This window comes from Syngnathus acus, chromosome 3 (genome assembly GCF_901709675.1).
Source record: "Syngnathus acus chromosome 3, fSynAcu1.2, whole genome shotgun sequence".
Taxonomy (NCBI): Eukaryota; Metazoa; Chordata; class Actinopteri; order Syngnathiformes; family Syngnathidae; genus Syngnathus; species Syngnathus acus.
The window spans coordinates 1301922-1326511 of record NC_051089.1 but is presented as its reverse complement, the minus strand read 5'-3'; the positions used below and the strand labels follow the sequence as shown (position 1 = coordinate 1326511).

General features: G+C 42.7%; 3 protein-coding genes across 4 annotated transcripts; 2 read left to right on the top strand and 1 right to left on the bottom strand.

Annotated features, from left to right (window-relative positions):
* Window positions 1-12925: 12925 nt before the first annotated feature.
* On the bottom strand, window positions 12926-16394 carry nsun3 (NOP2/Sun RNA methyltransferase 3). The gene is made up of 6 exons (XM_037247957.1): window positions 16216-16394; window positions 15345-15448; window positions 14793-15274; window positions 14166-14320; window positions 13798-13919; window positions 12926-13345 (listed from the first exon to the last, which is right to left on the bottom strand). Exons 1-6 carry the CDS (start codon window positions 16357-16359, stop codon window positions 13015-13017), a joined length of 1338 nt encoding a protein of 445 aa, XP_037103852.1. The 5' UTR covers window positions 16360-16394; the 3' UTR covers window positions 12926-13014.
* Window positions 16395-16411: 17 nt separating this feature from the next.
* On the top strand, window positions 16412-18276 carry LOC119120761 (ATP synthase F(0) complex subunit C3, mitochondrial-like). Its single transcript, XM_037247958.1, has 5 exons — window positions 16412-16565; window positions 16830-16921; window positions 17391-17462; window positions 17670-17869; window positions 17941-18276. The coding sequence occupies exons 1-5, from the start codon at window positions 16424-16426 to the stop codon at window positions 18053-18055; spliced, it is 621 nt and encodes a 206-aa protein (XP_037103853.1). The 5' UTR covers window positions 16412-16423; the 3' UTR covers window positions 18056-18276.
* Window positions 18277-21857: 3581 nt separating this feature from the next.
* On the top strand, window positions 21858-24473 carry rrad (Ras-related associated with diabetes). 2 transcript variants are annotated; one of them, XM_037248242.1, is made up of 5 exons: window positions 21858-21972; window positions 22075-22448; window positions 23054-23127; window positions 23277-23481; window positions 23605-24473. In XM_037248242.1, the coding sequence occupies exons 2-5, from the start codon at window positions 22094-22096 to the stop codon at window positions 23880-23882; spliced, it is 912 nt and encodes a 303-aa protein (XP_037104137.1). In that variant the 5' UTR covers window positions 21858-21972; window positions 22075-22093; the 3' UTR covers window positions 23883-24473. The 2 variants fall into 2 exon arrangements, with proteins under 2 accessions (XP_037104137.1, XP_037104135.1); XM_037248240.1 differs by having other exon boundaries at window positions 21901-22448.
* The last annotated feature ends 117 nt before the right edge of the window (window positions 24474-24590 follow it).

Below are 24590 nucleotides of genomic sequence, written 5' to 3'. Positions count from 1 at the left end.
CAGCACCATGGACAGCGACACACGCAGCGTTTGGGCCACCCTGAAATGAACAGTCTTGAATTTACGTTTCAAATTGGACAGTGATTTTTAATTGATGTTGTAAATCGGTGATGTCCCGTGTTGTTTTTAAAGAACTCCCTAAATAAAGGCGAGTTGAGTTGTTTTGCCGCAATCTAGTGCTCAAACCTCTTTGTGGAGAACCTGCTGGTTGACAGACTATTAGCATGTGGTTTAATAATGTAATGGTCAATTCCGGGCCATTTAAGTCCTGCTGTGTAGCATAACCCCATGCTGTAGTCATTCAATTCTATTTTTGCTCTTAAAGTGGCTGAGCAGATGGATGACTGGATCGCTGTGTTTGTTCGCGGCACGACTCCTTAACTGACTTATGAGGTGCGGAAAGTCGTGATCGGCATATTTCCGTCTTGTCTGTCGTTGTGGTCAGTGCTACTATTTTTTTACAAAGTGTCATTCAGACCAAAAAGACCTGCAACATACCAGTGCCAATTGTGCTTACTGGAGGATGAGCCAATTTCGATCTCAAACACCGCATGGGTTTTCCCCGTTGCAAAAAAGAGAACAAAATGTTTTTTTGCACGAATAGGAGTCGCAGGCAGACGGACACTTGATTTGTGTGAAGGCCTTCTGACCGCTAGCTTGCTAGTGATAATATTCTTAGACAAATATGGCAGGCCAACAAGCATATTTTATTTTTGTTTATTTATGTATGTATTTATTTGTTTCTTCATTTCTAGTGTTTGGAGGCAAAGCAACTTTTGGGTTTATATTCTGTTGCCTCGCCTATCGAATTGGCCTCACTGTTCCGATACTTTTGGATCGGAGAAGTCCGTTCATCTAGATTTGAGCCAGGTTGTTTAAAAAAAAAAAGGAGACATGACGACGGCGGAGGTTCTCGTTACATCAGCAAGCCCGGTAGCGGCAACCCTGTCATACCTTTGAATTGAAATTGGATCTCAGCGCTTCTAAATTGCACGAGCGTCTGCACCCGCCTATTGCCGACATGTTTCTCATTCAGCAGTTGTTGACACACAGCTTTACTGTAATTGAGCAATTCAGGAGCTGGATGAGACATCCGCAGCGCAATCGCTGAAGACAAAAGTCAACCGCCACATTTCCATTAGCCATTTTGTTCTCTGCACGGAAATAGATTCGCATATGATCTCAATGTTGCTGTGTTAAACAAAGTGTAAACAAATCAATGATGTGTGTGGCAGACATTTTCTTTCCCTCCCCTGATCTTGACTTTGCCTTACGAAGGGATGATTTTCTGGATTCAAGGGACAGTGTCAACCCTTCACTGAATATTTTGACTTCTGGAAAAAAGTCATTGCAGCTTGCTAGCATTTGATAAAAATCCAGCCTGACTTCTTTTCCTAAATCAGCGGCAGGAAATATTCCTTGTTCTTCTCGTTACAGCCCTTAAATGTCAATACTAACTAGGTGAAGGATGATTTGAGAAGGTCAAGTGATGCTTTCGAGAACAGTCTCTCTGATGACCCGTGACAGTCAAGCGCGGTGGAGTGCGAGGTTACGATTGCTGCCGACCGGCTCGGACCGTTGACAACTTTATTCGCACACCTTCCCGAGCGCCCGATTATTCCGGATTTCGTCAGCCTGTCAGCCGATCTCTATATTAAAGAAGCCGGCCTTTCTCTCGCTCTGGCTTGCCCCTCACTGCGTCGTCTTCTCTCACTTTCCAGCCTTCGTTCATCCTCCCTCCCTCCCTCCCTCCCTTCCTCCCCCCCTCCCTTAGCACCTTCCTCTGCGCTTCTTTTCCTTTTTCTTGCTTTCCACAAACAAGCCATTCCTTCCCCTCAGATCCTGCACTGCGGCGCCGAGGCACCTGCCCACACACTTTTTACCCTCAGTCCATCTTATTCTCTTCTATATGAACTCTCTCCTTCTCGCTCAGCACGCTGCCGCTCTTTTTTTTTTTTTTTTTTTTTTCTTTCCCGCTCTCTGGCTCTGAATATTTCATGATTTGGTGGCGAAGTGCTGAGGTGAGGAGCCTGTCTCGAGCTTGCACAGCACAAATATTTACGCTCTGAACTGGGCTTAGTTGAGTGTCGGGACAAACTGTGTGGGTGTGCGGGTGTGTGTGTGTGCGTGTGTGTGTGTGTGTGTCATCTGTGTAACAGTGATTACATGTGACATGGCTCCCAGAGGGGAAGACAAGGACTTTGGTCTCATCATACATTCTTGATGATACAGCTCCGTTTCACCCGTTGTTTGAGGGCGTGGATGGACGGACGGACGGACGGACGGACTGACGGACGGATGGATGGATGGGTGGACGGATGGGTGGATGGATGGATGGATGGATGGATGGATGGATGGATGGATGGATGGATGATGGATGGATGGATGGATGGATGGATGGATGGATGGATGGATGGATGGATGGATGGATGGATGGATGGATGGGTGGGTGGGTGGGTGGATGGATGGATGGGTGGGTGGATGGATGGATGGGTGGGTGGGTGGGTGGGTGGGTGGGTGGATGGGTGGGTGGGTGGGTGGATGGATGGATGGATGGATGGATGGATGGATGGATGGATGGATGGATGGATGGATGGATGGATGGATGGATGGATGGATGGACGGACGGATGGACGGACGGATGGATGGATGGAGTCTTTCAAAACCCATAACTAAAGGATAGATAGATAGATAGATAGATAGATAGATAGATAGATAGATAGATAGATAGATAGATAGATAGATAGATAGATAGATAGATAGATAGATAGATAGATAGATAGATAGATAGATAGGGCGCAGGGCAAAGAAAGGCTCACATTGGCAAATGTCTTTTCTATTTTGGCGGGCAAAAGTGAAGCTCAATTGCACGTCTGGAGGAACATCAAAACACAATTAGGGCCTGACACGGAAGCGGTGATGCAGAAGAGCGAGGACACGCAAGGAGGAGTGGAGCTCGGCAAAGAGAGAAGGACAAGCCAGGGAAGTTGACGGAGAAGCTCCGAGAAATAATTGTGCTTTATTAATGGAGAAGTGATGGAAAAGGAGCAATCGTTTGGATGGCGTGTCTCCGTTTATGTGTGAGGACAAAGAAGAAAATAGGTTGGCTTAAGTTGATTACAGATTCATCACATTATAAAGTGGATTTACTTCCATCAGTGCAGATACGCTCGGCGGGCGCCCAATGAATGCTAATGACGTGGGGGATCCCGCGGGCTTCTCGCTACCTGCAAGTCCAAATGTGACGGGAGAGCAAGCCCGATCAATTGACGCTTACTTGGCTTTGAAATTGAAGGAAAACTTTCTCTACTTCAAGACATGATTATTACAAAGATGGACGTGAACTCCACTCATTCTGACAAAAAGGAGATGTATGAGCTCAGACTTTTTTTTTTTTCCCTTTCAGCACATGCGGTGAATATGTTTGACTTGACTTTTGTTTTCACGTGGCCTCGCGTAGAAGTCAGACGAATGTACGGCCAAAATAAAATGTGTCATAGTAATAATAACAATGCCGTCGTCATGTATTGGGAAGAATGTAAATAAAGTTTCATATCCATAAGGCTCATGCTGCCCTTTTGCGAGACTAAAGGCTTTGATTAATATAAAGTCGACTTTACCTCCTCCCAGGGCGCATTTTCAGTTTTCCCCAAAACAAAAAGGTCAGCGTTAACATTTTGTAAATGTTTTATTAGGTGATCTCGGTAAATACCGCATAGACACGTCAACGTGAAATTGCAACATTTTAAAGCTGTGCTTTCATTCGGGTCAGCTGGAGTCCAACCCAGCTGGATTTGGTGGCCGGCCGAACCACACGGCACACAACAATGCATTCACACTCACGTTCACACCATTTTTCAGTTCAACCAACATGCACCTTTTGGGAAGGTGGGAGGAAGCCAGAACAACCTACAAAACTTGAAAAACATAAAAAGTCAAATGAAAAAAAAAAAGAATTAAAAAAATGTTTAAATGTGCGAGGTAGCCAGAACAACCTACAAAACTTGAAAATATAAAAAATAAGATGAAAAAAAACAAATTAAAAAAATGTTTAAAAAAGTCAAATCAAATCAAAAATAGAATGAAAACTTTAACCTAAATAATATATAAATAATGATAATAAAATCATCGGCCATTCCGATGCAGCCGTTCCGATCTGCGTACGCGCGCCCGCCCGTAAGAGAGTTCAGACGTCGTTTTATCTCGGAGCGCTCAAGCTTCTGTTCTTCTTCTTTTGGCCGGGGGACATTTTGGCCATTCAACTCTTTAGCGACAGTGAAGCGGCAAGGTGACACACGGAGGACCTCATATAAAGTGTGATCCTCCCTCTCGCCATCCCGCTGAGCTGATTGCCTTTGTTCAAAACCTCAGCGAGGCTTTCAGTCGATGTGCCAGCAGATCTGAGCACCTGTTGTTTGAACATCGATCCCGGTAGCAGGAAGCAAGGCCAGATTTGTAAAGAGTTGGCGCCACCGATGCTGGCTCCAAATTGCCCAGCAGGAAGTTAAATTCTCTCCGTGATTATGGGATATGGAAGATTCCGTGCCCTTCAAAAGTTGACATACACACCCAGCTTCAGCAGACAACTCCTGAATGAGTTCTCCTTGGATTCATCGACATTGTACGTCGGTATAATCTGTGATAAGTGGTTCTTGAATAAATGTTTTTCAAGGCAATCTGTGCAATTTGCAGGTTGTTGCCATTGGAATTCACAGCAGGCCCGTTTATGCATTTCAAGTTGAATGGCAGAGACCACGAGGTGGACTTGTCCATTTTGAAAATCTACCCCGGCAGCTTTGTTTGCTCTCTCTCGTTCTTTCTCCAAGCAGCATATTGTGAGGGGGATTAAGCCGCAGCCTGTTTGCTAAAGACGAGTCAGTGAGAGGCGGGTATCGGTTCTCCGGGGGCGAGCTTTAAACGCTGGCGGTGGGCTCCCGCCCTCTCGTTGACCACATTGACGGCCGACGCGGCAGCTCTCAGCAAGCGCCGACCTCCACCAAAGGAGTCAAGCTGTTCAATATTTTAAGTCTTCAAATAGGAAGGTATTGGCAGCGCTTTGTGTCTTTATATACAGTTCTCATTGCTCTTTTTTTTTCATATTAGATAACGGATCAGTATTAGACATGTGTATTCCCACATTATTTATTTAATTATTCATTTTTATTTACTTACTATTTTATTTTATTTTATTTTATTTTATTTTATTTTATTTTATTTTATTTTATTTTATTTTAAAGATGCATTGTATCCGAAAGGGCATCTGCGAGAGATTCAGTGTGGCGAGCCCTGATAGGTCGAACGGAAAGCAACTTCATTTATTTTGCATCGCTGCCGAGACGTGAAGCTCTCTTCTCTTTATTGGTCTCCTCGTTTTCCAGGTTATTCTTTGCGCTTGCAACAGGTGGGAAGTTTTGTAAAGTTGACACAGATAAGGCCCAATGGGAATAATTATACACTGCCAAAGTGTGTCACTAAACTCTTCAAGCACCTTTTGATTATAAATTTATTATTCATGACGATAAGCGGAGTACTTGTGTAGAAGCATTTCTTGGTATGCATTATTCATCTAAACGAGCTGCGTATAATGAACGCGGCAAATCAGCAGCTACTCAAGACAAAGTGTCGCTTTATGTTTTCAACTCCCGTTCTTTTGATTACACAAGTGCTACCCCCAAGGTGCCACTTTTACAGACCCTTTCATATCGTTCCTTGGGACAAATTAAAAGATAAAACTCAAGTTGTTGTTGAGTAAAAGCTGGCTGCTTGTAATTTCCGTATATCTGATTGAAATAAAAAAATGGTGGTTTTAATTGCTGATTCAAAGGGAACTTTTACGTACAAGGCAGACATTTTACCTTTTCGACTTTAGCTTCATACCAAACGTATTTCTCAGTTATCTTTTGATCAACCAAATTTTTGAAAGATGTAATTATAAAATTGGAAGACTTTATTTCCCAAAATAACAATAATTGGAGTATATAATAGATAAATTCAGAAAGGATCCATAGATACTGATTATTTCGCTCTCTGGATCAAATACGTTCAATTTATCTTGAAAGATTTATGACTATTGGTATCGGGACGACACTAAGCCTTATTTCAAGGTATCGGTACTCACGATAGCAGTCGATACCAGTCGTGTGCCTAGAAAATGTCGAATGAAATTTGGTTCAAGTCGCCATGAGTGAGTAAATACAACCAAGTGTTCAGAGTTCAGTTCACAGTGCAACGACTATCTACACAGGAGTGACATACAACAGCATACGGTAAATGATCATACATCCGTCTCACGTGTATACACGTGTGTTTATACCACGACGACTATCCACGCTTATGTGGGGAGTCTTGGTAAATGCTCTTCCTTGCTCCTCACTCTCTTCTCCTCTGGGTGCCTGGCCTGAAAATGTATGTTATGGCTCTTGAGTGCTGAGTGCACTTGTGAGTTTCACAAGAACATCAAAACACAATCAAGTTGCGTGCATCCCTGAGGCTCGCAGCCGGGAGTCCGCCAGCACTTAGGGTAAGAGGGGATCGAGGGACGAGGCAAGACAGATGAATGAAAAATGTGGTTAGTAGATGGCCTTTGTTGAAACCAGAGGTGCCATTTTAAAAATACATCACTAAAGTAACTTTTGCCGATATTGCGCCGTAATAGTCGCTGGGAAAAGCTTTTGACCCCTAAATGTTGTTTTCTTCTCAAGTTTTAAAATGGGCCTGATAGTTGCGCTCATGCCAATTGAATGACTGGAAAATGTCGAGGTGTTTGCCAACCAACTCGTGCTTTTTACTTTTTTCTTTGCTATTTGTGGGTTTTGTGATGTTCTAGAACCCTGAAAGTAGATCAAATGACCTCCAGTTTTATTTGTCCCAAACACATTTATACTTCCTGTAAGTACAGTTAGATGACATAACTGTCACTTCACTGACCCATCCCAACAACTTTCAATATAATACATCACAGAAACAACATTTGCCATTCATATTCCTGATTATAGTAAGATATTTGTATACAGGTAGAATAAGATCTCCCAAGTTTGGAGATGTCCATACTTGTCATTAGACAGTGCAGCAGGGCATAGTGATGTCTTAGTAAAGCCACCGCGCAGAGCCAGCCGGGTAAGACTTAAGACATTAATGGGGAGAGAAAAGCCAGCCAACGTCAATGTCAGCCTCCGCGCCAGGCCCTACGAGATCAGAGAGTTTGTCTGCTCCAGACAGGGAGGGGAGGGGAGGGGAGGGGAGGGGCGGGGGTGGCAGTGCTCGGAGGTACAGACGCAAGAAGGAAAAGGGAAAAAGTTACCTCGTGACAAGGAGACAGAGGGAGGAAGGTAAAGAAAACACTGACAGCGAGGGAGGATAAATAGAAGACATGTTCCTTCTGCCACTTGCCTTTGCTGACTCCAGATTATGCGCTTGGTTGGCCCGGTGTCACCTTGCGTGTGCCTCGTGAAAAACAGAGCCAGCTCAATGCATACGGCCGGCACGTTGACAACAAAACCTTGGGAACTGCAAAATGATTGGGGCACAGACAAACTTTACGGTCGGCGCGCCGAGGCGGAAACTTTTAAGGAGACGAGAGAGCGGGAAGGAAAGAGAGTTTGCATGTTCTCCCCGTGCCTGTGATGGATCCCTGATCAAAAGGTCCATCTTTTGATATCCCTCAAATATTTTCAATCAAACATTTAAGAAATATTGATATTTTTTGACCAAGAAAGACAATGTTGCTTTCACCTATTGAATTATTTATAAATGTATCCCTCCCGAACATTTGACTTTAAACCGAAAGTTGTGGTCGACCGAAGTGTCCCTTTTGACTTTATTTCTGTCTTTTCCCTTTTGGTTAAGGATCTATTATTCATACTTTCTGCTCACACCAGGAGGGCCCAGTCCAAGGATGTTTGAAGTCTGGAAGTATGACATAAATGAAATAAAAAGTGAACAGCGAGAACTCAATCTTTTGACATCGTACAGGGGTGAAAGTCACGTGACTCCAGAAAAGAGTAGATTGTATTTAAGTCATATAAAATGGAAATAACACAAACAACTCATTGCCATTTTTACAAGTTGTATTTGACACCATTAGGAATGGCCTTTGCTTCTAAGCGGCCATTACCAAGTTTGAGACGAGCCGAGATCCGAGGCTTCGTGAAAACGCCATGGAAGTTGAACTTTCACATTTCACACGAGTGTTTTTAGAACAAAAGCTTAATAATTGAACATCAAGGTGGGTGGCCTGGCAGCCTGCCTTATTCATTTTTCATTGCTCTCCGAGTAGGTCGGAACAAAACTGCACATTTCTGCTTTTAGGCCCGGCCGGGCAGGTTTTAATGGGATGGAATTGTAAAACCAAAAAATCCCCATTCACAGCAGGTGAGGCTGAAGTTGACCGGCTCCAGTCAACTAGTCTTGCGCAAAGGTAATTAACCTACCGTATTTTCCGGACTATAAGGTGCACCGGACTATAAGGCGCACCTTCAATGAATGGCCCATTTTAAAACTTTGTCATTATATAAGGCGCACCGGACTATAAGGCGCACCATTAATGCATCAACTCAGATTTTTAATCCAAATCAAATCGTTCTCCATTTGGTCTTTTTTATTTCAACTTCAGACGCAACAAATTACTTTATAATCACAAAATAATGATCCATAGTCTTTTTGATTCATGATTCATAGTCTTCGCGGGCCACTTATGATTGATTTCATGACACAATGCTTCGGGCCAGTTTCAATTTAGGAATTTGGTCCATATTTACTTTTTGTGTTGTTTACTTGTATGTATATTGTGTACTACGTCTTGTCACCGTGGGATAGTGGGAACGTAATTTCGATCTCTTTGTATGTCTTGACATGTGAAGAAATTGACAATAAAGCAGACTTTTTTTTACTTTGCTATATATATATATATATATATATATATATATATATATATATCCAACACACATTTATTTATTTATTTATTTTTGAATTCACACATATATATATATATATAAAAATGTGGGTCCCTTCACTGCCAGAAATACCACCAGCAACAACTCACCTGCAAACAGGAATTGTTTTGAGTGCTCATACAAGGCCAACTGTAGTGTTGAACTTGACAAAGTGTGCTCGGAGATTTATATAGTACAGCAGAGAGAGAGAGAGAGAGCATCCATAAAAGCTGCATGAAAAGACAAAGCGCACACTCTGCAGAGTAAAGGTAGGACAGATTACCCTGGTCTTGACTTTCATCCATCTATTGAGGAAACAAAATTGATTGGAAAAAAATAATAAAACTAAGCTATTGCCATGAGAGGGGGGTGGCGCGAATGGAATCTGCCGGGATTCTTTTTCTATTGAAGCGTAGGCCATCATCTCTTCACAATGAAATGCAAAGTGGAGCAGAGGATGAGTATAAAATAGGCACAAATTATGCTAATTAAGGATGCAGGCTTGCACTTGAAGCCACTCGGCAAGCATTCAGCGTTGATTCTGATTCAAACATTTCCGGATACTGACCTAAAAAAAAAAATGAAGTTGTTTTTGTTTGCTTGGTATACAGAAAAGTGGCCAGTTGACTAATATACTAGACAGGAAAATGAATAATCTGGAGTGTTTGTGTTGTGTGATGACAGGCAGCAACTGAGGACGTTTGTCTTTTCATTTCCTTGAACTTGAAGTTGCATCAGTAACTTTGTCCCCCCTCTCCATTAATTTTCCTCTGGCGTTGGCTGTCAGTGCTGACATTGATGTCACCTGATGTCTCCATAATAAAACACAAGAGGAAAACAGTGCTGTCCTTAAACGGAAGCCGTATTGGCTCCTTTTCTCAGCGCACAATTAAAAATAATCCGAGATAAAGTGATGGCGTCGCGCTGCTAATTCATCATACGCCTGTCCGGCTTGAGGCGCCAGTAGGACGGTTTCCCCCAGTGGTCTTTCACAAAAAAAAAACTACGGCGCATAACGCTCTTCGGGCAATTAACACAGCCTAATGAGTAAGTCTGGCCGGCGCTTTTACAGTCAGAAATCAAAACGTGGTGTGACTTGAGTCCTATCATTATTGATTCCTTGCAGTTTCTCCCCTCCGAGGTTGGCCATGTAACAATCAATCAGGAGAAGCCAGCTCTGTCTCTCCCATCCACTGATGGAATATTGACAAATGATGACGTTTGGAAAGAATGATGGCTGCCCTGAAATGTTGTAAATCCATGAGGCCACTTGTTAAGTGTCCAGCCATAGTCGGGCATTACTCACTGGCTGGAAAAATGTTGCCATGAAAAAAAAACAAAGCTTTGGAAACTTTTATCAATGTTCAAATGCGGCTAAATATCCACACTGGATATTTAGCTGGATAGCGGCGGTCGCTACCTGACTTCCTCTACGGCACCAAGCATTGCTTTCCATAAACATTATTTCCCCTGGTGTGACATGTGTCAATCACACGCCTTTTTTAATAAGGACCATCGGATTCAGTGGAGGGCACTCGAGCGTAAAGGTCACATGGGTGAATGGCTGCTGAGCTATTTCCATCTTCACAGATGCCTCCATCAAGTTCTAGACCTTCCTTCCTTCCCTCCATTCTCAGTGTGGTCTGAGGAGCCACTCTAGGAAGAAGAATAGAATAGATAGAATAGAATAGAATATATAATAGAAACTTCTTTTGTAAAAAAAATGGACACCACTCCATTCAGTGGGACTTTTTTTTTTTTTTTTTAGTCAACAAGAGCGAGGCGCAAGATGGAGGTCTTCAAGGACCAGGATGAGGGCGCCACCGTCATGGATGTCCGTGGCCGTATCGATTTGCCATTTAAAATAGTTTGGCATTCATTTGACCTCGTGGCTTGTGTTGTGCGATGTCCACTAAGTGAAATGAGACTCAATCATTTAAACTTTATTAGTATGAAACTTTACATCCACAAGGTTGCAGTTTAGCGCTTTGAATGAGTTAAAAAAAAAAAAAAGAAGAAACAGATGCAAAAGCCCTGCCGAGACCATTTAGACATTTAAAAGCCAAGAACAAAACTTGAAAATTGATCCTGAACTGCACAGATGCAGAGATTTTAGAATTGCTCAAATCTTCTCCTGCCTTCTGGTCGGAACACGTGCTGCCAAACTCTGGACATTCAATTAAAAATACAGTCATCAATTCAGTCAGTGACTTGAAATATTCCGCCCATCAAAGTGGATGTTAAATATTTTAAATGCATGTATTTTTTTGCCCTTCCTATTGCTTTCCACGATGACAAATCAGCACAACAATATGAAGGAATAAGAGCAAAGGAAATGAACTTCATGGTTAGGGCGACGGTAGCTTTCTCTTGAACTCCATTTCCTGCTCTAATTTCCCCTCCTCCTCTCGTTATTGTCGATGACTAGGGTGTTAATGATTGCATCTGGCGGTGCCACAAATTAATTCCTGCCTCTCTGGCAAAAAGCTGTTCCCCACCTGATTATGCAAAGCAGGCCTACATTCGCTCTCTTTGAAGTGGAGGAGAAGCTGCTTCCAGATTCCCCCCTCGAGGAACCGCCGGCAACACGGGGAACATCAACAAAGCGGAGTTCAGGCAAAGGTCAGCAAGATGGCCGACCGTTTTGTAGCCTCGCTTATCACCTCGTATCATCTACATATCCTTTGCTTTACCTAAGCCGCTAGATTTCAAAGAAGGTCAGCAGAAGTAGAGCAGCCCGAGAAATGTACTCAATCGCGTGTGTTCAAGGTGGATTGGAAAAGATGCCGGCCGATTGTGTCCGAGGGAGGGGGAAAAAAGAAACGCTTAGGTGGGCAACATCCCAGGAAAAGAAAAAAAAAACTGGATACTGCTTATTAGGTTTGTTCAATACAGTTTTTACATACATCCCAGGAAAAGGAAAAAAACAGTATAGTGCTTATTAGGTTTGTTCAATACAGTTTTTTTTATTTCCCAGACTGATACCGATACGAGTATTCAACTTTTTATTAGTCACCAAGTACCAACACTACTAGTACTTGTGATACAGATTTTTTTAAATCTGTACAAATACCTATAAAAATTTAATTGTGTGGATCTGACAGAGATTTATGCCTTTAGTTACGGATCATAAAACGAACACGAGAGCACTGATACCTAGAAACAAGGCCGGGTATCGATTCGATACCGATACCTGGTATCGGATCGATACCGATACCTGGTATCGGATCGATACCGATACCTGGTATCGGCATTCGCCCATCCCTTCTGCTTATCATTCAAAATTCCAAAACGCACAGATTAGTCATATGATTTGGATTCATTACAAAATACAGCAACTTTTTCTTATTATTATTCTCATCAAGTCAAAGATGTTGCTAGGCAGAATTTCTAGGGCGGAGGCGGGGCAACGGCAGCCATGCCCACGAGGATTGCAGCTCCCAACCCAAACTCATTCCTTCGTGTTACAATGCGTGAATCTTAATGGCATAAATCATCCACATGCAGTTGTGGTGTTTGGCACTTCTCCAAAGTGGACCTGCTTGGCCTCGTCCACTCGTGCCACTTTAATGCTGAGAAGATAAAATGCTGCATTCAAGGACATTTTAGTTGTTCAGGTCGAGAGTTGCACTGACCACTCTGGCGTGACAGCAGCGTTGAGGTAATGAGCTTCTGGGGGATGATAGAACTTGATGACTTGTTGAAAGGTGTATAATTTGATGTAGTGCTACTTAAAAGTGCTGCTAATTTTGTGTAGGACAGCAACGGGGGAGCTTTAACTTCATGACATGATTACCGCTCTTACATTTTCTGCTAGAACGAGACGATGTGTGTTCGAGACCCCGTCAACAACTTCTCATATTTGCCAAAGTACTGCTGCCACTTTATTTTGATAAAAGTGTGCCACTTTTTTTTTTTTGACTAAAGACTCACGCCCTTAAGACCGATTATTTAAATTTAAGGGAACAATCATAACAAGAAGCCGTGGACAAAAAGAAGCTCCAATTCAGTCTTTAATTGACAATAAAGGGAATACAGCATCTCTAAATTATTGGTATACTTTTGGAGGAGAATTGGAATGTCTCTATTTCCTCTTTCTTAGCCGAGCCAAAAACATGGGCCCCCAGGTTTTACAAGGCTGGGGAACGACGAGGATGCCCAGTTTGCGGTCGTACGAGGACAAGCTGCTGCAACGTGGCTGCGCAGATTGGGTGTTGGGTCCCGGCCCGCGGCCAGCGGAGCTAAATGTGAAGTAGTTCGATAAAGGAAGCGCAATCTCCTCCCAGAGGTCCTCGGGTTGGGCTTCGGGGCAGTCTTTGAGCACGGCCTCGACCACGGCAAAATTCTCGGCGCTGGACAAGGTGCATGTTGAATAGACCACCGTGCCCCCCGGACGCACTGCTGACAGTGCAGACCTGCGAGGCAGAAGATCAACAGCGCACTTCAAGACAAATAGCCTGACAAGAAACTTTTCGCAACATTTTCATCCTATGCTTAGCAGCCGTCGCGTTACGTGCGTAGAATGCCGATCGGGGAGGCGTTCGTTTTGCGGTGGCTAAAAGCCGTTCCTAATATTCTGCCTCACGTGGATGAATATTTCAGAAACTCAGAGTATGATGCAGTGCGTAATGCAACTTCGATAATAAACACATTACGTTAAATGATTACCTCTCCGACGTCTTTCTAATTATTTTGATTGACCTACAGGCCAGTGATTACAATTGAGTGACTCGAATGTAATTTCACTCTTTCATTAAAAAAAAAAAAAAAAAATTCCTCCTTCCTAAGGGATTCTCATGAAGACATGATTTGTCATTTTGGAGGCCAATGTAGTTGGAAAAAGTTGCAAATGAAATGTGTGACTCGCCGTAGCAGTTGGAGCTGGAGTCGCGGCAGCCTGCCTCTCTCCTTTAACCTCTGTTCCACCTGCTGGCCAGCAGACGAGAACAGCCAGCTCCTGTCATTGGAGCACGGAGCGTCAACCAGGACCTGTCACACGCGCGGCGACATATGCAAGTGAGATGTTGTTCATGCTCCGCTGCTAATCCAGCTTTTCCATTGATTTGCTCAAAGCCGCTCAGCATGCGTTTCCAGACATGAAAAGATATGTCACCCACCAAAAATGTGCTCTTGACTCATTGTGCTTTTTTTTCTTTTTAGTGTTGGTTCTTGTTATTTTTGTAAAACAATCAACTTGTACAATCTAATCAAACATAAGGGCAATTGTGTGCTTACTTTATCATAAGTCCCCGCCTCGCTTTGCCCAAAGGAGCGTCCGTCCCGGTCTGAGACAACCACTCGGCCGCTCAATGAGCGAGGCAGGAAAGACTCCAAGGTTTTCATCAGCCTGTCGCGTCTGTGCCCGTCGGGTTCATTACAGCAAAGGAATGCTGGAAAAAAGAACAGCTTCAGAAAATCATAATAACAGCAGCGGATTAAAAAATATATATGTATATACACCTCATCAAGATTAAAAAAAAAGAAGGCTGTGTGAGGTGTGGAATATTGCGTAACATGATGTAATATATAAATATTTCACTTTTTTCTTTTCAAAATACGTTTTTGATGATTAGATCTTAAGATATTGAACCCCCTTATCTAAATATGAATATTGAGAAATGTAATAAAAAAAATTATGTCGAAATTAGGAAGCAATTAGTATTTTCCCAAGTGTTTAATGAATGACACGTTTGACTTTTTGAGTATTTTTCTTTCCCACAACATTGTAATTAACTGACCTGAAGTATATACTGTCTATCAAGAAAAAATATGGTTTCTGTTGTGTTTTTTAAATGCACTAAAGTTGTGCAGCTCTGTTAGAGGATTAATTGTTAAAAGGCTGCTTAAGTGCAGCAGAGTCACCTGGGGTAGCGCACTGCATTATAGCAAAAGCTTTGCCCCCGGGAGCAGCGCAAAGATCCAAAACCTTCTCTCCATCCCGCACTTGCAAAGCCAGCACCGGGAGCACGGAGGCGGCGTTGAGAAGGTAGTACTGCTTCAGCTGGCCGGGCCTATGAGCCTGCGATGGAAAACGCAGCGGGCGGGGGTGCAAATAACACTGCAGCCACGAGGACGGCGGACCCAAAGCGCCGTCCCATTGAGGCCGCTGAATGGCAGCAGGAGAGCTGTTGTCAAGATGGGAGTTCTCACTTGGAGAGCCTTTGGAGGTTTGACATTCAGCACCGAACACAGCGCGCAAAGCGCCAGACGGTGTCAGGGCTTCTTTCTGAGGCAGTAGCGTGGAAAAGCCTTTTGACAAGAGGACACGCTTGACGTCTGTCACTACAGTAAAGCGATTGAGCAACACCCCGTACTGCCAAGACGACGGGTCGAGCAGCACGGATCTGTCAAACGGAAACGGTAGCAGTAAGCAAAGATCGGAGGCCATGCGTCAATATCAACAACTCGACCGACCTCACAGATGTCCACAATTCCCCGAGCTCTTTGTGGTACTGATGGTCAAAATGGTCCAAAATTAGCTGGCATGAAGAGCGCTCCTTTTTACTTGTTCTGCTCACCTGTTATGAAAAGAATGCCAACAGTTTCTTATTTAGACATATCGTCTTAAAAGTGCTTGATAGCAGCGTTCCACAGGAATGTTTATACAGGGATGAGTCATCCATCCGAGTAACCTTATTTGATCCCCTACCAGGAGGAGGCAAGTAAACATTTTGACATTCAGAGAATCCTCCCGCTAGCACAGTCAGGTGCTTTTGTGTTTCAGTCTAGAGTACATTTACACAAACAAACTGGACAGTGGTCAATTTACTGTTATGCAAGCTTTGTATTATGCTGACGTTCTCAAAGTTGGGTACGAGTATCATCGGTGGTACATAATGTTGCTGGGTCCGAATTTTCTGAGGGAGCAATCCCAGGGGATGAATACTGTTAAGTCTCTGTCCATCTTATATAATATAACAGTGTCAAACATTTTATTATGTAACTGATGGACTGTCTCTTCTACTATAAAAAAAAAAGACCGCAATATCGCCTTTTTTTAATTTGATTTTTTTCAACTCGGCTTTTAGAACAAGTCGATCGAAATGTTTTTAGGTTATTAAGGTCGTTTAAATGTCCAACTTTCCAGGCGTGAAGCGGTGGCGACATCTGCTGGAGGTAGTTTGAAACACAACATGCGCTCACATTGCGTTAAACACTATTTTGTGACCACGCTGAATTTTACTAAAGTATTATTCATCGGTGTCCATAGCATGAAAAATGAGTAACAATCGTTAAATCGTTCAAGAATAATAGTGAAATAAACGAAGTCGCCGCTTTTGTTTACCTGAAGTGAGGCTCGTTTTGGCTTCTTGTGTTTTAGAACCGCGTCGTGATCAAGTAACGAACACAGAAGTCTCCGCGTTAGCTTTCCACTTCTATCATTTAATGTCTTACGTAAGTACGCTGAAAATGCAAACATTTGTTCCATCCATGTAAACCGAAGAAGCTCATGGGTGAATGCAAACGTAATAACCGGTGACTCCCGGTTCAAGATGGCGGCTAGGTTTGCATGCGCTCAACCAGCAGAGGGTCCCTCTAGCGGTGACCTCTGGGACGCCACTGAAACCGGAAGTCAAACTGGAGGACATCGCGCATGTGCAATCCTCTCGTGCGTTCGACCTCCACTCGTCACCGGTAAGGGCTAATCTCGTCTCTCTTAGCGCTTTTTAAATTATCATTTGAAAACGATATGTCCCCTGTGCGCTCCATATTAATTTCAAACAAGCGACATTGTTAAATGTTCTCCTCGCTCTTGTTGTTGGCAAGCACCTTTTCGATTGCGCTGACCTTTCTTGTGTATGCATACTCTGCACTAGCGTTTTTCTCATCATGTCGCAAGTTGTCTTAAGAATGTGCACTTGCTGATGTTTGAAATGGATTTCGTTTGTCATTGTGCAGATCTTAATCACCTCCAACTCCAGTGCTTGACCCGACTCGAACGTCCTGTCGTGATGTATGCCTGCGCTAAGTTCGTCTCAACGCCCACTTTGGTGAGGCTCCACAAAGAGAATGGAAATGACAACGTGTACAGGCGAATGTGTCATTTTTAGTCAATGGCAGGTGCATTAGTTTGATGTTTTTAGCACTTGCCAGCTTTGTTGCTCTGCCAAAGGAGCTAAAGAGTTAGCCTATGCTAAAGAGTTAGCCTGTCTGAACAAGGACGACTCAACGTGCAGAGGTGTGCACTTGTTTGCTCAATCCAAATTTTATTCGATATAAAAATCCCACATTAAATTAAATCAATTATTAGGATTCCAATAATTCTGCGTGGCACTGTACAACAATCAGATGAGGAGTCAATACGTTGTTAGTACTGCTATGAATGAAGGCTATGTTGTATACAATTGTTCTAGATTTAATGTGACTCGCAGCACAGCTCGCAGCTCTATTAGATGATTAGTAATTATACTTCAGCACGGATTTAATTAATTATTATGATTTTTGTCCCCCTTTTTATAGATCCGCGCGGGATCTCGGGCTCTGTACAGGCCACTATCAGCAGCTGTGGTGTCCGATGCCAAGAGGGCAGAGGTGAGCAGCAGTTTGTTAAGCTAATGGCATTTTCATCAGATGGGATTTGATGTGCATTATTCAGAAGAACAACCAAAGTGCTTTTGAGTGGTTGGCCTCGAAATGGAAATGATTTATTGTTGAAGGACCCGAAGGAGGGAAAATAACAAAAAGATTTATTTTATTGAAATTGTGCACTTGCTTTGTTTGTGATCTATTACCTTCTAGACTGCTGCACTGCTCCCACCACAAGGTATCGCCACTTACCAGTCGCAGGTGGCTCTGCGTGGATTTCAGACCAGCGCAGTGAGTCGCGACATCGACACCGCTGCCAAGTTCATTGGAGCTGGAGCTGCCACGGTCGGAGTGGCCGGATCCGGAGCCGGTATTGGGACGGTGTTTGGTAGCCTCATCATTGGCTATGCTAGGTAAGACGACTTTTACCAACCTGCTACAAAACAAAAGAAGAATATTGACTTGTGCATGTTTATCTTCCCAGGAACCCTTCTCTGAAGCAGCAGCTGTTCTCCTACGCCATCCTGGGCTTTGCTCTCTCCGAGGCCATGGGTCTCTTCTGTCTGATGGTGGCGTTCCTCATTCTGTTTGCCATGTAATTCCTGCCAGGGACGTGTCACAAGATTTCCAACAACGAGCTGTTTGCACGTCCAGCCATGGTACAAGAACATAATTGTGGTGCTTAGTCCTCATTGTCTGTCATAATTTTGAACAGTTGGCAAAGCAACCATTTTTATGGCCTTTGCCATTTTATTGTATATTTAATCAAATGTTTTTTTTTTGTTAAAGATCTCATTAAAGAAAACATTGAATCCATGAAGTTTGTGTGGGTGTTTTTATTCCTGTGTTATGAAAATTTCAAGATTAAATTAAAATGGGATGTCATTCACAATTTGGTAATAATATTAAAGGGGGATCATTTAACCCAGGGCAGATTAATTAAATTGTCATGAAAGCAGTGTAGCTATGAGAAATGCTTCAAAATGAATAGAAAAAACTATAATGACAAAACTACAGATAGGTTCATGTAAAAAATATCAATTGGAAATTTTCTTGGTCAGCAAAGATGGCCTTGCAAGCCTGGACCATTTGTAATTTATATTTGTGAATGCTGAAATAAACAAACTATTTTCTAATGTGTTCCTGAGATCTTGTGGCAACCTTTACACAATATATTGGGGGTTTTTTTTTTTCAATTACATGATATTTATTTTTTCTAATTTGGATATTTAATCCCTGACATTCTGCACTACTTTTTAATCTTATAAAGACCTGCAAAGATTTCAAGAGATTGCTTTTTTTTTTAATTATTATTTTTACTTTACAACGTATTCTCTGAATCTTGGTGTGTGTGACGTCAGTGTTGGCCGACGCCCCGCCCCCATTTTGTGCGTACCTGCTCCAGGGCGTGCCTTCACCTGCTGCAGCTGCACATCATCTTACCTGATTGCGTCTGCAATATATGCCTCGCTTTGTCTCAACGCCACCTCTTTCTTCTCATCCCACGTCAACACATCGATTCAAAGTAAGAGCTGGTTTCCTTTTTCTACGTGTTGCATTTTGTGGCATGTTTGAGGATATTGTTGTCTTTGCTGAACTGCACAAGGGCACACACACTACAGGAACTCTGCATTTGGGTGCTAGAGCTGTTTTCCTTTTTCTACGTGTTGCATTTTGTGGCATGTTTGAGGATATTGTTGTCTTTGCTGACTGCTGAAACTGCGCAAGGGCATACACTACAGAAACTTTGCATTTGAGTGCTACACGTTGCACTTTGTGGAATCCATAACTCGTACCATTTGCTGCAGGGTTATATTCTCCACACGTGCAGCCAACCATCAAATTCCACCGAAGTGCTTATTTCCCATGTTAGGGTCCTACACATTGCACGATTCATGACTGAACAAACTTGCCAAGGTATCTGGATGTTGCACACTTGGGGAATACGCAAACTGATTGAAAACTGCACTTTCTATTTTCATGTCATTGCACACTTTATTTTATTTATTTTTTCTTAACAGTGCAACATGTTGCACATCAGCTGAAGGCACGCGCTTGCGCTGGTAGGAAACGCAATTTCGATCTCTTTATGTGTTGATATGTGTTGAAAGTGACACTAAAGGTGACTATGACTGACTTAAAACAAATGTTCAAATCCATAATCAAACTTTTTGGTGTATTTATTATGAATCTCTGAAACTGGTAAAACTGGAAACGATTCTGCCTTCTCGAAATGCCTGGGAGGTTTACAAAAATGTCAAAAACTTTAATGGAAAGGTTAAAAGGGGTCAAGGTATGTGCAACCTCAGGTGTTTTGTGTGCGAATTGTTTGGTAAAGTTATATGCTCTAAAGGTGTGACAATACCATTATCAATGTCTGGATCAATGGGCGGTATACAAAGAGTGTCAAACAGAAATACTTTAATGGAAGGTCAAAGGGGGGTAATCAAGGTGAGTGCAAACTCAGAGGTATTTTGTTTGACTTGTTTGGTAATTTGCAAATCAACAATCAAACTTTCCGGTGTATTTATTATGATCCTCTGAAACTGGTAAAACTGTAAACGATTCTGCCTTCTCAAAATGCCGAGGAGGTTTACAAAAATGTCAAATACTTTGATGGAAAGGTTAAAAGGGGTCAAGGTATGTGCAATCTCAGACGTTTTTTGTGTGCAAATTGTTTGGTAAAAATGTTATGCTCTAAAGGTGTGACAATACTATCAACAACCATTATCAGTGTCCGGATCAATGGGAGGTATAAAAAGTGTCAAATACTTTAATGGAAGGTTAAAGGTGGGTAATCAAGGTGAGTGCAAACTCAGAGGTATATTGTTTGTGACTTGTTTGGTAATTTGCAAATCAACAATCAAACTTTCTGGTGTATTATGATCCTCTGAAACTGGTAAAACTGTAAATGATTCTGCCTTCTCGAAATGCCTGGGAGGTTTACAAAAAATGACATACTTTAATGGAACGGTTAAAAGGGGTCAAGGTATGTGCAACTTCAGTTAGAGGTTTTTTGTGTGCGAATTGTTTGGTAAAAATGTTATATGCTCTAAAGGTGTGACAAAACTATCAACCATTATCAATGTCTGGATCATTGGGAGGTATACAAAGTGTCAAACAAATACTTTAATGGAAGGTTAAAGGGGGGTGATCAAGGTGAGTGCAAACTCAGAGGTATTTTGTTTGTGACTTGTTTGGTAAAAAGGAGACTTTTTTTTTTTGTGCTCTTAAAATGTGACAGAACTGTCAACAAAAAACAAGCATGGTCAATGTTTGAATCATTGAGAGGTATTAAAAGAAGCTCAGAGTGTAATGGAAGGTAAACATTACGGTCAACAAAAACTCAATAACAAACTCGAATACTTAAATGAAAAAGGTAAAGGTAGGGGTAATTTATGGGGGGCAAGGGATCAGCGTTCACGTCGCGCCCCCTGTCAGTACCTGGGCTTGCCCAGGGAAGCCAATGATCCCATCAGCAGACTAAATTCCAAGAGACTGAGCCTGAGAGCCAAGTCAAAGAATCCAAGTCGGTCTCAAAGCCAACAGCTCATTGTTGCTAGAACTTTTGTTAGATCTCATAATACATTGAATAAAATCAGGTTTCATGCCCAAAGACATGTTCTCAAAAACCTTATGTTAATTAGAGTGGCTTGATTTTTCTCACTTAATTCATTTGTATGCTGTATTGTTTTTTTTAAACCGTTGAAACAGGACTTGCTTACAGGAGGGAGGCTTGACCTGCAGTACACGATATCGCCACAAGAGGGAGGTAACAGCACACTACCAGAAACTCTCCATTGGTAATGCTTGTGAACAACGATGACGTAGCCTACACTCAGGTACATTTAAAAAAAGGAGATCCATTAAAAGTTCAACATCACGATGTCCACTTTTGTCTTCAAATTGCAAAATCGTTAATAGATTAATGGAATTATGTTTGTCCTTCTCGTGCAGCTCAATAGAATAAGCTAATGATTTATGTATTGCTCTACCTTTTAGATCCGGACATATTAATCAAATAGAATTGACGAAGAGCAGATGTTTACATTTGTCATTGGCCTCTCCGGTAAATGTTGCACAGTTTTCTTCTTGACCAGCTTTAATCATGCCTGCGTGGTTTTATTGTCACGGTTGATGAAGCGCATGGATGATTCACGGACGTGCCCAATGCGTTTTATGGTTTGCCGGCAAATCTCTCCGTACGGGTTCTCTAAATGTACCTCGTCAATTAAATATTTATATCAAGCTTTTAGTGGGCTTTCCCTTCGCTAATATTCTCGTAGGATGCTCCATTTGGCTTGACGGAAGGGAAATTCCTCCGCTCTTCCAGTCACCCCTCCCTCCCTCCCTCCCGTGATGCTGCCGTTACGCGCTACTATAATAAGCATGGGCCGCGATTCCCCGTGACGTCACATGCGTTTCCGTATAAATAAAGTGAGCGGCGATCACCGAAAGAAAGGCACTACTGCAGGATTACTGGACCTGACATCTTCGGATTTATTCACGCCACCTAGTAAGTGATTTGATAGCTATTTTATTTGGCTTGGATTAAGAGCTGATTAGTGAAAACGTTGCGGATGACACCACTAATAAAACGTGGTCCGTCTATCTACAGGTCGTCTGTATTTCAAGCAATGACTTTGAACAAGAGCGACAAACTGCGGAGAGGCAGCACGCCTTTCCCCGTCAACATGAGCCACCTTCACCGGAGGAGCATGCCGGTGGACGACCGGGACCTGCGCGCCACCACTGTGCAGCCAAACGGACAAAGCGACGAGCTGTCCAAGCTGCTACGCTGCACCTCCCAGAAGGACCAGCACCGGGGAAGCTGCGCGTCCGACTCCTCGGACTCTGTTATTTCCACCGGAAGCGAAGCCGACTCGCAAGTGCATAAAGTGGTTCTCCTCGGGGAGCACGGCGTGGGCAAGTCCAGCCTGGCACGCGTCTTTGGTGGAGTTGAGGACGCCGGTCACGACTGCGATGAAGCAGGTAAATGATGGCATGCGGAGAATGAGTCATCATCCAATGACCGCTTATCTTGTCCTTTGTGTCACCAAAGGTTGATTCATATAATGACCAAATCACCGGTTAGTCAGCCATTAGTGTATATTCAATTTTGACAGTCAGGTGTGAATTTAAATCCTGTTTATGCAGGTACATCTTTGGGGGACATGGTGTTGTCAGATTTTTATTTTTTCAGTAGTACAGTTTACATCTGCGTGAAATGATTTTTTTTTTAAAGAAATCAAGATTAATTTTGTCAGGTGGAACATTTCTTTGCTGGGAAAAAAAACGTCCAGTTTTCTCAGACATTTAATTTCCACACAATCTACCCGTTATCAATAAATAGGATAAACCATTTAGAAAATGGCTGGCTGGTTACATCTTACACTTGGGCAAATCCATGATGGCAAACTTGCTCTGATGGATGGCTTCCTTATTCCTGCACGCTAGAGTGTACACATTGATTATTGCTATTTCCATCCAGGCAGCAACTCAGCTGTCACAAATGCAACATTTGTTGACACACACCAGATCTGCTTAACCCACCAAAAGACTGTTTTGGTGTAACATCTTTATTCTTGCCCTTCCAGGAAACAGTTATGACAGATGTATCGTGGTGGATGAAGAAGAATCTTCCATTGTGCTGTATGACATCTGGGAACAGGTGAGGCTCATGATACATACTTCTTTTTTTTTTTTTTAATTTCTATTTATTTTAATTTTTTTTGTTTATATTTTTATTTAATTTGTTCATTTATCCACATTGGGATGCATCATGGGTGTTAAAAGCTGCAATGTTGTCTTCCGATGAAGGATAACAGTCAGTGGCTAAAGGATCAATGCATGAGGATGGGCGACGCCTACATCATCGTGTACTCCGTGACGGACAAGTCCAGCTTCGAGAAGGCGTCGGAGCTGCGAATTCAGCTACGCAGGGCCAGACAGTCTGAAGATATTCCCATCATCCTCGTGGGCAACAAGAGTGACCTGGTCAGGTCTCGAGAAGTGTCAGTTGATGGTAAGTCAAGAAAGATATCGCTACCTAATAAGCAGCCGTGTCAAATAAGTTGCATTCAAAAGAAGAGTTACAAAACTACCGCCGCTTTTGGGACCGAGAAGTCACGTCTGTTGTTTTTTGCAGAGGGAAGCGCCTGCGCCGTGGTGTTTGACTGCAAGTTCATCGAGACGTCAGCCTCCCTCCACCACAACGTGCAGGACCTGTTTGAGGGCATCGTCCGGCAAATCCGCCTAAGGAAGGACAGCAAAGAGGAGAACGCGCGCCGCATGGCCAACTGCAGGCGCAGAGAAAGCATCAGCAAGAAAGCCAAAAGATTTCTGGGCCGCATGGTTGCACGCAACAACAAGAAAATGGCGTTCAGGCAGAAGTCCAAATCCTGCCATGACCTCACAGTTCTTTGAGAACCAGAGTGGACAGCAGGACTTTCCTTCGTTTCTTTGGCCTCTGAAGACCCGACGCTGTGTGTTTTTGTTTTTTTTGTATTATTTATTTAAACACTGACTGAAATGGACTCGTTGAGCTGTACAGAAATATATTTTTGATTTTCAGACACCACAAAAAGCCAAGTCTTGATGAAAAGACGACTTGTCATATCGTGTTCACACGCATGAAGCTTTGCAGATGCATTTCATTTTGTCCGCCTTCAAATGTTGCTGTCACGATCTGATAAGCCTGGGTGACAAATCCACAAACCACACACACACTGCAAAGATCACCTTTCCCAGTTTACTGGAAGAGATTGATGTTTAAAAAAAAAGAAAAAAAAAAAGATGCTGAATTCCAGCTCCATCTCATTCTGCTGGAGAACATCACACGTAGTCTGGAGTCGAGTTTACTTGAAGGGCGCTACGCAGGTTCGTGCCTCGGACAAGTGGAGCCCAACTGCAGCACTCAAATTCATTCGGTTCAATTTGTCAAGCAATACCAGATATTTGTCTTGTAGACATTCAGGTTTTCTTTTCGATAATTTTCCAAATAAATTTGCAAAGAAAATACAAAAGTTGTTGTTTTTCCTTTGGCGAGAGAGAGAATGTTTTTTTTGCTTCAGTGAAATTGACTTGTGCATCTTCTTGAATATTCATTGGAGGCGACGGCGCTGCTCTGGCTTT